This window comes from Myxine glutinosa, unplaced genomic scaffold (genome assembly GCF_964187855.1).
Source record: "Myxine glutinosa unplaced genomic scaffold, kmMyxGlut1.1 SCAFFOLD_642, whole genome shotgun sequence".
NCBI classification, from domain to species: Eukaryota; Metazoa; Chordata; class Myxini; order Myxiniformes; family Myxinidae; genus Myxine; species Myxine glutinosa.
The window spans coordinates 164,475-178,855 of NW_027616737.1; the positions used below are offsets into that span (position 1 = coordinate 164,475).

General features: G+C 41.3%; 1 protein-coding gene across 1 annotated transcript; it reads right to left on the minus strand.

Annotated features, from left to right (window-relative positions):
• Positions 1 to 3,180: 3,180 nt before the first annotated feature.
• LOC144889063 (uncharacterized) lies at positions 3,181 to 9,531 on the minus strand. The gene is made up of 2 exons (XM_078768877.1): positions 7,841 to 9,531; positions 3,181 to 4,059 (listed from the first exon to the last, which is right to left on the minus strand). Exons 1-2 carry the CDS (start codon positions 7,988 to 7,990, stop codon positions 3,181 to 3,183), a joined length of 1,029 nt encoding a protein of 342 aa, XP_078625003.1. The 5' UTR covers positions 7,991 to 9,531.
• Between the last annotated feature and the right edge of the window lie 4,850 nt (positions 9,532 to 14,381).

Below are 14,381 nucleotides of genomic sequence, written 5' to 3' on the forward strand. Positions count from 1 at the left end.
TTCCACACTAATACAAGTGCAAAAGTGGTTTCCTGCACCAACACAAGTGCGAAAAGTGGTTTTTCAACACTAACACAAGTGCGAAATGTGGGTTTTTCAACACTAACACAAGTGCGAAAAGTGTTTTTTCAACACTAACACAAGTGCGAAAAGTGGTTTTTCCATACTAATACAAGTGCAAAAGTGGTTTCCTGCACCAACACAAGTGCGAAAAGTGGTTTTTCAACACTAACACAAGTGCGAAAAATGGTTTTTCAACACTAACACAAATGCGAAAAGTGGTTTTTCAACACTAACACAAGTGCGAAAAGTGGTTTTTTCCACACTAATACAAGTGCAAAAGTGGTTTCCTGCACCAACACAAGTGCGAAAAGTGGTTTTTCAACACTAACACAAGTGCAAAAAGTGGTTTTTCAACACTATCACAAGTGCAAAAAGTGTTTTTTCCACACTAATGCAAGTGCAAAAGTGGTTTCCTGCACCAACACAAGTGCGAAAAGTGGTTTTTCAACACTAACACAAGTGCGAAAAGTGGTTTTTCAACACTAACACCAGTGCGAAAAGTGGTTTTTCAACACTGACACAAGGGCGAAAAGTGGTTTTTCCACACTAATACAAGTGCAAAAGTGGTTTCCTGCACCAACACAAGTGCGAAAAGTGGTTTTTCAACACTAACACAAGTGCGAAAAGTGGGTTTTTCAACACTAACACAAGTGCGAAAAGTGTTTTTTCAACACTAACACAAGTGCGAAAAGTGGTTTTTCCATACTAATACAAGTGCAAAAGTGGTTTCCTGCACCAACACAAGTGCGAAAAGTGGTTTTTCAACACTAACACAAGTGCGAAAAATGGTTTTTCAACACTAACACAAATGCGAAAAGTGGTTTTTCAACACTAACACAAGTGCGAAAAGTGGTTTTTTCCACACTAATACAAGTGCAAAAGTGGTTTCCTGCACCAACACAAGTGCGAAAAGTGGTTTTTCAACACTAACACAAGTGCAAAAAGTGGTTTTTCAACACTATCACAAGTGCAAAAAGTGTTTTTTCCACACTAATACAAGTGCAAAAGTGGTTTCCTGCACCAACACAAGTGCGAAAAGTGGTTTTTCAACACTAACACAAGTGCGAAAAGTGGTTTTTCAACACTAACACAAGTGCGAAAAGTGGTTTTTCCACACTAATACAAGTGCAAAAGTGGTTTCCTGCACCAACACAAGTGCGAAAAGTGGTTTTTCAACACTAACACAAGTGCGAAAAGTGGTTTTTCAACACTATCACAAGTGCAAAAAGTGTTTTTTCCACACTAATACAAGTGCAAAAGTGGTTTCCTGCACCAACTCAAGTGCGAAAAGTGGTTTTTCAACACTAACACAAGTGCGAAAAGTGGTTTTTCAACACTAACACAAGTGCAAAAAGTGTTTTTTCCACACTAATACAAGTGCGAAAGTGGTTTCCTGCACCAACACAAGTGCGAAAAGTGGTTTTTCAACACTAACACCAGTGCGAAAAGTGGTTTTTCAACACTGACAAGTGCGAAAAGTGGTTTTTCCACACTAATACAAGTGCAAAAGTGGTTTCCTGCACCAACACAAGTGCGAAAAGTGGGTTTTTCAACACTAACACAAGTGCGAAAAGTGTTTTTTCAACACTAACACAAGTGCGAAAAGTGGTTTTTCCATACTAATACAAGTGCAAAAGTGGTTTCCTGCACCAACACAAGTGCGAAAAGTGGTTTTTCAACACTAACACAAGTGCGAAAAGTGGTTTTTCAACACTAACACAAATGCGAAAAGTGGTTTTTCAACACTAACACAAGTGCGAAAAGTGGTTTTTTCCACACTAATACAAGTGCAAAAGTGGTTTCCTGCACCAACACAAGTGCGAAAAGTGGTTTTTCAACACTAACACAAGTGCAAAAAGTGGTTTTTCAACACTATCACAAGTGCAAAAAGTGTTTTTTTCCACACTAATACAAGTGCAAAAGTGGTTTCCTGCACCAACACAAGTGCGAAAAGTGGTTTTTCAACACTAACACAAGTGCGAAAAGTGGTTTTTCCACACTAATACAAGTGCAAAAGTGGTTTCCTGCACCAACACAAGTGCGAAAAGTGGTTTTTCAACACTAACACAAGTGCGAAAAGTGGTTTTTCAACACTATCACAAGTGCAAAAAGTGTTTTTTCCACACTAATACAAGTGCAAAAGTGGTTTCCTGCACAAACACAAGTGCGAAAAGTGGTTTTTCAACACTAACACAAGTGCGAAAAGTGGTTTTTCAACACTAACACAAGTGCGAAAAGTGGTTTTCCACACTAATACAAGTGCAAAAGTGGTTTCCTGCAGACAAACTCTGCCCCTGACTCTTGTTTATGGTCATGGCAAAGGCAATTCTCACTGGGAACTGACGTCGTTGCCAATGGAATGGGAAAATCCCATCTGTAGGTTGAAGAGTGATGCGAGGGATAAACACACTGCGACCTGCATTGTCACCATTAGCAATAATAGCCTTTAGGAGGCGGCCACAGATAACTTCTTTCACGATTAACCGTGTCCCATTTAATTGCAGAGTCCTGGCTTCGCGTTGAGGTTGCGGAGCAAGATTAACGGCATGCCATCCTTGAGTGAGAGTTGATGAGGTGGCATTCCGGCAATGTTAAGGGAATTGAGATATTCAGTTGGCAAACGTGTGGCATCGTCATCATCATCATCATTTACCGTCTTGTCTGCACTTTGACAAAGTGTTGGTGTTCCAGGAAATGTATCTGACATGACCTCGTTGATGGTATCCACCAATGTGTTATTTGGTGCTAATATTGCACGATCTGCCATCCACTTATGATCTGTGTGGTGTCGGTGAAAGTCAGGAAAGACCCAGTCAATGACTTCACTCATGGATCTACTTGATTGTTTCACGTGAGGTGCTGTCAATTTGCATGCACATTTCCTCTGGTATTTCAATGCATGCCTCATTGTTGTAGGGTAGCTGTCCGTTGCCAAGTTGTAGTAGCCAACGATCAAACTCCCTCGATTTTTTATAATGTCCAATGTCCATTCATAAGCACACGCATATTCTCGGTAAGGTGGAATATCTTGAAATGTTGCCACAACACAGAGAATATTTCAGAGAGGCATTGACAATCTGGGCACGTGATCCATGTTTAATAACAGGAAGCACCTGTCTAAAGTGTCCAGCAGAGAACTATTACTTTTCCCCCAAAAGGTATGTCTTGGTTGGTGATGTCTCGTAATGTACGGTGGTCAAGTGCCTCAAGTAGGTGCCTGTGACTCATTGGAGCCTCGTCCCATACAATAAGGTTTGCTCTACGAATTAGGTCAGCAAGAACACTTTGGTGAGATATCGATATTGATAATGTTGTTGAGTCAGTGACCATGATGGGGGCTTTGAACCTGGAATGAAATGTACGTCCACCCAGCAGAAGTGTAGCCGCAATACCACTTGAGGCAACAGCTAGAGAAACATTCATTTTGTCACTGTGCAGGGTGTGTGCAGCAGCTAGCAGAGTGTTCAGTGTATAGGTTTTACCTGTCCCACCTCTTGCATCCAGGAAGATAGCCAATGGTTCCTTTTTCTGTAAAGCAACTATAACAGTGTCATATACATATACCTCACGTTGAGAGGGTAGAAGTGCATTTGGGCCATGCAAGCGTTGGTTTACAATGTTTCTCAAAGTTTTAAAATCATAAGCAAGTTCAAGTTCCTCCTGAATAATCATTGGCAGTTGTGGTTGTGCAATATTTCCATTGATTGCTTGCACTGTTGCACGCAAATCATTTGTGACATTTGGCAGATGAAACTCAGAAAGTTGTCTGTCGTGGTGTTGAAGGCGATGCTCAACGTCCAGCGATACCATTGCACGCAGGAGTTGATGATCAGCTTGCTTATTGAGGAACCCGAGGAAGAAAGTCATCCCACCAGTGCATATGGTGATGGTCGAAGACCATAACTGGGTCAGCAGGGTTTCAAAAGAGTAGAGTAGGAGGGTCACAAAGAGCTCCCTGATTTGTGGGCACATTTGTATTGCTTCTGCAATCTGCATCTGTCAATGCAAAATGCCATTCTCCATCATTTTGAAGGAGACCAAGCGTCTCACACATGCACTTTGGAAAGTTTCATGGCACTGACCATTAATAGTCCTCTACTTCCTTCTACATTTATTTCCATCACTCTTCTCAACCAGTCACTTTCATCCTTCCTCAACACATGACCAAACCATCTCAACCTGTTTCTCTTCACAGCATCAATCACAGGCTCTATTCCCATCATCTTTCGCAATTCATCATTTGTCTTCCTCTCTCTCAACGATACTCTGCACATCCACCGAACCATTCCCATTTACACCCTTTCCAGCCTTCGTTGCTGCTCTACGTTCATTACCTATGTCTCGCTCCCATAAATCATAACACTTATCACACATGCAGCATACACCTTTCCCTTCAGCTTCAACGACACTACCCTCCTCATCAGCACGCCACTCAGTTCCCGAAACTTCTTCCATGCACATCTCACTCTAGCAACCGTTGCTGAGTCTGATCCACCTTCTACATTCAACATGTCTCCGAGGTAGCAAAATGTTTTCACTCCCCCTTCCTCTTCATTAACGGTATGGACCTCAAACATCCGGGGCCTTCGCTCAAACTTGACTGATCTCTCCATACAGGTTGCTTCTGACAAACCAGACGTGATCTGCTTAACAGAAACTTTCCTACCTCATGGTGTCTCTGATTCCTTGGTATCTATCCCAGGTTATTCGCACCTCCAGGAAGGTTAGACCTGAGCCATGTCCTGGAGGTGGGGTTGCTATCTTTATAAAAAAAACTCTTCCTCACTCGCCCTGCACTGCCCTCTCTCCACCTCACCCCCAGGAATACCTTTGGCTACGGCTTCCCCTTCGCTCCCACCTTTTGTTCATATGTGTGTTGTGCCGTCCACCAAACAGTGATGACTCCATATACATCTCGCTGTCTGATAATATGGACCAACTTCTATCTACCCATCCCAACTCTCTCTTCCTCATATGTGGTGATTTCAATTGTCACCATGCCAGTTGGCTGGGTGTGGGTACCTCTATCACAAGCCATGGCTCCTCAGCAAAGGACTTCTGCGACTCACTGGGACTCACGGTCTGGCACCACCCTCTGCTCACCAAACTCTCCTCCTTTGGTATCCATGGAAATCTCCACGCATGGCTGGCGGACTTCCTCTCTAGTCGTAGTCAACGTGTGGCCCTGAATGGGTTTATCTCATCTCCTCTTCCTGTTCAGGCTGGAGTTCCCCAAGGCAGTGTTCTGGGCCCTGTGCGTTTTCTGGTCTTCATCAATGATCTCTCTGACTCTCTTGGAAAATCCTCTCTATCTCTTTGCTGATGACTCTACTCTCTGCCACTCCATACCTATTCCTTCAGATAGGCAGGCAGCAGCCTCCTCACTCTCTGCAGACCTCGACAAAATCACAGACTGGGCAAACAAGTGGAACATTTCAATCCTGAAAAATCTCACACTATCACTATGTCTCTTCGAAAAGACCGTCCGGACAACCCTCCCATGTACTTTGTCAACAAACTTCTCCACGACGTTATGTCACTCAAGCTTTTGGGTCTCACTATCTGCCATGATCTTTCCTGGGAAAACCACATTTCAAATCTGGCCTCCAAAGCCAGCCGCCGACTGGGCATCCTCCGTCGTGCGAAGTCCTTCCTTGGCACACCTGAGCTCCTCACCACATACAAGGCTTTCATCTGCAGCTCAATGGAATACTACACTCCCCTCTGGGCTGGTGCTCCTGCCTCACACCTAGCTCGTCTTCACGCGGTTGAAACCAAAGCGTTCAGAATCATTGGAATCTCCCGCGATGAAGCTAACTCCAAGGGCCATTCACTCACTCACCGCCGGCAGGTTGGTGGTCTTTCCGTCTTCTACCGACTCCTCTCCGGCCTTGCCCTCCCAGCTGTCTCTGGGCTCTGTCCCCCAAATATTCCTGCAGGTCGCACAAGATCTGCCTGCAACCCTCTTATGGTTAAACTGCCAAAATCAAGACTCTGCTCACCTTCACTCCTTCATTCCTCTTTTCTCCTGCCTCTGGAACAAACTCCCTCACTCTCTTCAATCCCACTCCTCCCTCCAGGTCTTTAAAACAGCTGTTCACCACCATCTCTTATCTTCCCCCATCCAAAACCTTGATCTTTTCTACCCCTGCTAATTTCACCCCAAATCCACTTTTTTGAAATACCAACTTCTGTGCTGGAAGTCCTTGGTGTACTTGTGTTTTATACTTCTCCCACCCCCCCCCCCCTTCCCACGCCTCCTCCCCCCAAGCCCTCTCCCTCCCACACATCTCCCGATGTCCCTGCTCTCAAATGTTGTGTTTGTGTGCTTCCCCTTCTCTCCCCATCTTGTCTACTGCTCCCTCTTTTTATATATTTTGTTTGTTAGATTTGTTTGTGAAATAAATGTTAGCTCTTTCACAAGCCTCGATTCTGTAAACAAAAAAACAAACCCCCACCCCCCCCCAAAAAAACCCTCCTTTACGTTCTGAGCCAGCACCTCCATCACAGCTACAAATAGTAGTGACCTTAGTACCGACCCCTGATGCGCTCCCACCTTCACCTCAAACTCACCACTGTTCCCATCCTTCATCCTTACAGCTGTACGCGCTCTTTTGTACATTGCCATCACTACTCTGATCAACCATTCCTCCACTCCTAACTTCCTCAATGCCCGTGTCAATACTTCGTGTGGAACCCTATCGAATGCTTCCTCCAGATCAACAAACCCAAGAAACAGCTTCTTCCTCTTCTCCATGTACTTCTCCTGCAACTGCCTCACAATAAAAAGCGCGTCTGTCGTTCCTCTTCCTGGCATAAATCCAAAACTGCATTTCGTCGATCTGCACTTTCTTCCTTATCCTCCTCTCCAACACCCTTTCCAATACCTTCATTCCATGCTCCAATAACTTTATCGCTCGGTACGAGCCACACTCCAGAGGGTCACCTTTCCCCTTGTATAGAGGGACGAGGGTACTCAGTTCCCAATCCACTGGAATGCGGCCTTCTTTCACCACCAGATTACAGATCTCTGTCATTCTCTTCACACCCCAACTTCCTGCTGCCTTCAACACATCTCCCACAACTCCCGTCAGCCCTCCTGCTTTTCTACTCTTCATTGCTTTTATCGCTTCCTCAACTTCCTTCTCAGTTATCTTCTCTGCCGGTCCTAAAACTGGGTTACTCTCTATGTTGCCATGCCATTCATTCTCTGCATTCAACAGCATTTCCATACATCTCTTCCGTCTTCCTTTAATTCCATCTGGGTCCACAACGATTTGTCCCAAGCAACTCACCCCCATCACATCACACCTCTCTTTCGCTATCTGCTTTGCAATCCTGAATACCGCTCTCTGACCCTCTTCCGAATCCAAGCGTTCTCCGAACATTTTCCTGCATGCCTCCTGTGCCTTTGCTACCTCTTTCTTTGCAGCCTTCTTGGCTGCCTTATAGCCTTTGCTACCTCTTTCTTTGCAGCCTTCTTGACTGCCTTATAACTTTCATGCTCTGCTTTTTCTGCTCCCGTACCCTTCGCCTTCTGCCACTCCTTGAACTTCTTCCTCTTCTCGTCAATCCTCTTTCCAACTTCATCATCCCACCACCATGTTCCCAAGTGCCTCGGTGGTCCTTTTGTCCATCCACATACCTCACCACCGGCTCCCAACAGACTATCTTTCATTGACATCCAATCACTTTCAAGCTCAACCACATCAGCCTCTACCCTACTCAGCCTCTCTTTTAATGCCTCCCTTACTGGCACCTCTTTCAACCTCCACACCTTCATTCTCGGTTGGTACTTCACCCGCCGAGCTCTCCTCGCACCTTTCACCCTCATGTCGCAGACAACCAAGTGGTGCTGTGAAACAGCCTCCTCCCCCGGGATCACCTTTGTGTCCCGGAGGTGCCCCATATCTCGCCTACGCACCATCAGGTAGTCAACGGTTGTCGTCGATCCACCTGAGTGTTGTGGAAAACCAATCAGGTCCACACAACTTTAGTCCAACTTCTGGTTTAATTCCATTTAGATCATGACATCATCCTGTAATGCAGGAAATGCAATAAGCATAAGATATGGCATCACATGGGACCATTCATAACATTCAATGTAAGCAATGTAAGCAAGCTGAATATTCTATGCTGGCGTACCGTTAGCGAGTCTACCAGATGTAACGTGTCACAGGAGAAGTCTCGGAGCACCGTCCGCAGCAGCGGGTCTTATAGTCGCGCCCCTAGCGGTGTCAACCAGGGTCGGGTGACGAAGGGTGTAACGCCAAGTCGTCGGGCCCTGGTAGACTCGGTGAGGGGAGGGTCGGTAGACTTTTGGCGATGGGAGCGTCGGGAGAGTCCATAGTCTCATAGATGGGTTCGATCGGTTCGTCCGATCTAAATATCTCTAATTCTGGGAGATTTAATCTATCTCTAATTCTGGGGGATTTAATCGATCTCTAATTCTGGGGTATTTAATCTACCTCTAATTATGTGGGATTTAATCTTTCTCTAATTCTGGGGGATTTAATCTATCTGCAATTCTGGGGGATTTAATCTATCTCTAATTCTGGAGGATTTAATCTATCTCTAATTCTGGGGTAATTAATCTTTCTCTAATTGCAGGGGAATGAATCTATTTCTAATTCTGGGGGATTTAATCTATCTCTAATTCTGGGAGATTTAATCTATCTCTAATTCTGAGGGATTTAATCTATCTCTAATTCTGGGGGATTTAATCTATCTCTAATTCTGGGGAATTTAATCTATCTCTAATTCTGGGGGATTTAATCGATCTCTAATTCTGGGGGATTTAATCTTTCTCTAATTATGTGGGATTTAATCTTTCTCTAATTCTGGGGGATTTAATCTATCTCTAATTCTGGGGGATTTAATCTGTCTCTAATTCTGGGGGATTTAATCTATCTGTAATTCTGGGGGATTTAATCTATCTCTAGTTGCGGGGGAATGAATCTATCTCTAATTCTGGGGGATGTAATCTATCTCTAATTGTGGGGGAATTCATCTTTCTCTAATTCTAGGGGATTTAATCTGTCTCTAATTCTGAGGGAATTAATCTATCTCTAATTTTGGGGGAATTAATTCTGGGGGATTTAATCTATCTCTAATTCTGGGGGATTTAATCTGGGGGATTTAATTCTGGAGGATTTAATCTATCTCTAATTTTGGGGGATTTAATCTATCTCTAATTTTGGGGGATTTAATCTATCTCTAATTGTGGGGGAATGAATCTATCTCTAATTCGGGGGCATTTAATCTATGTCTAATTGTGGGGGAATTAATCTTTCACTAATTCTGGGGATTTAATCTGTCTCTAATTCTGGAGGATTTAATATTTCTCTAATTCTGGGGGATTTCGTCTCTCTAATTCTGGGGGATTTCATCTATCTCTACTTCTGGGGAATTTAATCTTTCTCTAATTCTGGGGGGATTGAATCTTTCTCTAATTCTGGGGGCTTTAGTCTTTCTCTAATTCTGGGGGATTTAATCTTTCTTTAATTCTGGGGGATTTAATATATCTATAATTGTGGGGGAATTAATTCTGGGGGATTTAATCTATCTCTAATTCTGGGCGATTTAATCTGGGGGATTTAATTCTGGGGGATTTAATATATCTCTAATTCTGGGAGATTTAATCTATCTCTAATTCTGGGGTAATTAATCTTTCTCTAATTATGTGGGATTTAATCTTTCTCTAATTCTGGGGGATTTAATCTAACTCTAATTCTGGGAGATTTAATCTATGTCTAATTCTGGGGGATTTAATCTGGGGGATTTAATTCTGGGGGATTTAATCTATCTCTAATTCTGGGGGATTTAATCTTTCTCTAATTCTGGGTGATTTAATCTATCTCTCCTTCTGGGGAATTTAATCTTTCTCTAATTCTGGGGGGATTGAATCTTTCTCTAATTCTGGGGGATTTAGTCTTTCTCTAATTCTGGGGTATTTAATCTTTCTTTAATTCTGGGGGATTTAATCTATCTCTAATTGTGGGGGAATTAATTCTGGGGGATTTATTCTGGGGCACTTAATCTATCTCTAATTCTGGGGGATTTAATCTGGGGGATTTAATTCTGGGGGATTTAATCTATCTCTAATTCTGGGAGATTTAATCTATCTCTAATTCTGGGGTAATTAATCTTTCTCTAATTCTGGGGTAATTCATCTTTCTCTAATTATGAGGGATTTAATCTATCTCTAATTCTGGGAGATTTAATCTTTCTCTAATTATGTGGGATTTAATCTATCTCTAATTCTGGGAGATTTAATCTATCTCTAATTCTGGGGAAATTCATCTTTCTCCAATTATGTGGGATTTAATCTATCTCTAATTCTGGGGTAATTAATCTATCTCTAATTCTGGGGTAATTCATCTTTCTCTAATTATGTGGGATTTAATCTCTCTAATTCTGGGGGATTTAATCTATCTCTAATTCTGGGGGATTTCATCTATCTCTAATTCTGGGGTAATTCATCTTTCTCTAATTATGTGGGATTTAATCTTTCTCTAATTCTGGGGGATTTAATCTATCTCTAATTCTGGGAGATTTAATCTATCTCTAATTCTGGGGGATTTAATCGATCTCTAATTCTGGGGGATTTAATCTATCTCTAATTACAGGGGAATGAATCAATTTCTAATTCTGGGCGATTTAATCTATCTCTAATTCTGGGAGATTAAATCTATCTCTAATTCTGGGGGATTTAATCTATCTCTAATTCTGGGGGATTTAATCTATCTCTAATTCTGGGGTAATTAATCTTTCTCTAATTATGTGGGATTTAATCTTTCTCTAATTCTGGGGGATTTAATCTATCTCTAATTCTGGGGGATTTAATCTATCTCTAATTCTGGGGGATTTAATCTATCTCTAATTCTGGGGGATTTAATCTATCTCTAATTCTGGGGTAATTAATCTTTCTCTAATTATGTGGGATTTAATCTTTCTCTAATTCTGGGGGATTTAATCTATCTCTAATTCTGGGAGATTTAATCTGTCTCTAATTCTGGGGGATTTAATCTATCTGTAATTCTGGGGGATTTAATCTATCTCTAGTTGCGGGGGAATGAATCTATCTCTAATTCTGGGGGATTTAATCTATCTCTAATTGTGGGGGAATTCATCTATCTGTAATTCTAGGGGATTTAATCTATCTCTACTTCTGGGGAATTTAATCTTTCTCTAATTCTGGGGGGATTGAATCTTTCTCTAATTCTGGGGGCTTTAGTCTTTCTCTAATTCTGGGGGATTTAATCTTTCTTTAATTCTGGGGGATTTAATTCTGGGGGATTTAATCTATCTCTAATTCTGGGGGATTTAATCTGGGGGATTTAATTCTGGGGGATTTAATATATCTCTAATTCTGGGAGATTTAATCTATCTCTAATTCTGGGGTAATTAATCTTTCTCTAATTATGTGGGATTTAATCTTTCTCTAATTCTGGGGGATTTAATCTAACTCTAATTCTGGGAGATTTAATCTATGTCTAATTCTGGGGGATTTAATCTGGGGGATTTAATTCTGGGGGATTTAATCTATCTCTAATTCTGGGGGATTTAATCTTTCTCTAATTCTGGGTGATTTAATCTATCTCTCCTTCTGGGGAATTTAATCTTTCTCTAATTCTGGGGGGATTGAATCTTTCTCTAATTCTGGGGGATTTAGTCTTTCTCTAATTCTGGGGTATTTAATCTTTCTTTAATTCTGGGGGATTTAATCTATCTCTAATTGTGGGGGAATTAATTCTGGGGGATTTATTCTGGGGCACTTAATCTATCTCTAATTCTGGGGGATTTAATCTGGGGGATTTAATTCTGGGGGATTTAATCTATCTCTAATTCTGGGAGATTTAATCTATCTCTAATTCTGGGGTAATTAATCTTTCTCTAATTCTGGGGTAATTCATCTTTCTCTAATTATGAGGGATTTAATCTATCTCTAATTCTGGGAGATTTAATCTTTCTCTAATTATGTGGGATTTAATCTATCTCTAATTCTGGGAGATTTAATCTATCTCTAATTCTGGGGAAATTCATCTTTCTCCAATTATGTGGGATTTAATCTATCTCTAATTCTGGGGTAATTAATCTATCTCTAATTCTGGGGTAATTCATCTTTCTCTAATTATGTGGGATTTAATCTCTCTAATTCTGGGGGATTTAATCTATCTCTAATTCTGGGGGATTTCATCTATCTCTAATTCTGGGGTAATTCATCTTTCTCTAATTATGTGGGATTTAATCTTTCTCTAATTCTGGGGGATTTAATCTATCTCTAATTCTGGGAGATTTAATCTATCTCTAATTCTGGGGGATTTAATCGATCTCTAATTCTGGGGGATTTAATCTATCTCTAATTACAGGGGAATGAATCAATTTCTAATTCTGGGGGATTTAATCTATCTCTAATTCTGGGAGATTAAGTCTATCTCTAATTCTGGGGGATTTAATCTATCTCTAATTCTGGGGGATTTAATCTATCTCTAATTCTGGGGTAATTAATCTTTCTCTAATTATGTGGGATTTAATCTTTCTCTAATTCTGGGGGATTTAATCTATCTCTAATTCTGGGGGATTTAATCTATCTCTAATTCTGGGGGATTTAATCTATCTCTAATTCTGGGGGATTTAATCTATCTCTAATTATGGGGGATTTAATCTATCTCTAATTGTGGGGGAATTAATCCATCTCTAATTATGGGGGATTTAATCTATCTCCAATTCTGGGGTACAGTAATTAATCTTTCTCCAATTATGTGGGATTTAATCTATCTCTAATTCTGGGGTAATGAATCTATCTCTAATTCTGGGGTAATTAATCTATCTCTAATTCTGGGGTAATTAATCTATCTCTAATTCTGGGGTAATGAATCTCTCTCTATTTCTGAGCGAATTGATCAATCTGTATTTCTGAGAAAATTAATCGATCTTTAATTCCGAAGGAATTAATCAATCCGTATTTCTGAATGAATTATCTTTTTTTTGTTGGTTTATTGAGACAATGATCACATAAGCCGGAGTTATGCTTCTACGAAGATGCACGTAAGCGTCTCTGCATAGCTATGCAGAGAAGGGGTTTATGGGTAACCGTAGCCCGCATAGGCTCGCCGAGGGGTCGATGCGCACCCCTCCAAAATCTCAACAATGCGTCGCACGTAGCTGTGGTCATGTGCGTCAAACAAACGCTGATTGGTTGAGCAGGGAAGTATATCTGGTAGCATTGAGGGTTGGGCCCAGACCCAAATCCGGAACTAAAACAAAGAACCAAAACATTCAAACAGAATGTTTACACTTTTACTGGAGGTGGAAACGGGTTTCCATTTCTGGGTGCTTCTCCATTTTCTGTACATTCTTTAGTTTTAGTAAATGTGACACTGCCCCGTACTGCACGCGTTAACGTTACATGCAAGTAAGTTGGCAAACACCCATGCGGACGTCTGCGGGCGACACCCGTGCATGTTTGCAGAAGCATAAATCAGCCTTTACACCTAACATACCTTGCCAGAGTGTGTGGGTAATGCATGTAGATCGTTGCTTTTCATTTGGTCTTTATCAACAAGTCCTACAAAGGAATTAAACATGAACGATCAATTAATATTGGAACATTCAATCAGCCTTTTTCCTTTTTTGAGCTCGAGCAAACGTTACAACGAGCTCAAAGTTTTGTTTGAAGACCAGCAGCTCCCTGAATGGTGCAACAAGACAGGTGTGTACAACAGTCACTGGCACAAAGGATGATTCTTATTGTCAGAAGGTCAAGAAAGAGGGACTCCTTAATGTAATAATAATGAATGCAAATTAAAATGTAGCTAGCAAATTGTGAAAGAAACGGATTTAAGTTTGTTTTTACAAAGGACGTTGCCATGAGATAATCACAAACAAGGGAATTTGAATGGAGAAATCACTTGATAACATATTGCTTGTGCTATGTTGCTATGAAAAAAAGGAGGTGTTAGTGCATGAGTGGTGTGTGACGACATGGTGTGTATATTACATCACTTTGCAGGAATATGAAAAAAACAAACTCAAAAAAGGATGTTTTAGTGCATGAGTGGTGTGCGACGACATGGTGTATATATTACATCACCTTGAGAGAATACTAAAAAAAAAACTCAAAAACGAAGTGTTAGTGCATGAATGGTGTGCGACAACATGGTGTATATATTACATCACCTTGCGGGAATACCAAAAAAAAAAATCTCAAAAAAGAAAGTGTTAGTGCATGAGTGGTGTGGTGTGCAGTGACACTGTGTGTGCATTACATCACCTTGCGGAAATACTTTTAAAAAACAAGAGAAAAATGACCACAG

What these genes read in the sequence shown, in the direction of transcription:
- LOC144889063 (XM_078768877.1), bottom strand. Translation starts at nt 7,990, where the DNA reads ATGGTGCGTAGGCGAGATATGGGGCACCTCCGGGACACAAAGGTGATC. An exon ending in AGTACCAACCGAGAATGAAG is followed by an intron (nt 4,060 to 7,840) that starts GTGTGGAGGTTG and finishes TTGCATTGACAG; the next exon opens with ATGCAGATTGCAGAAGCAAT.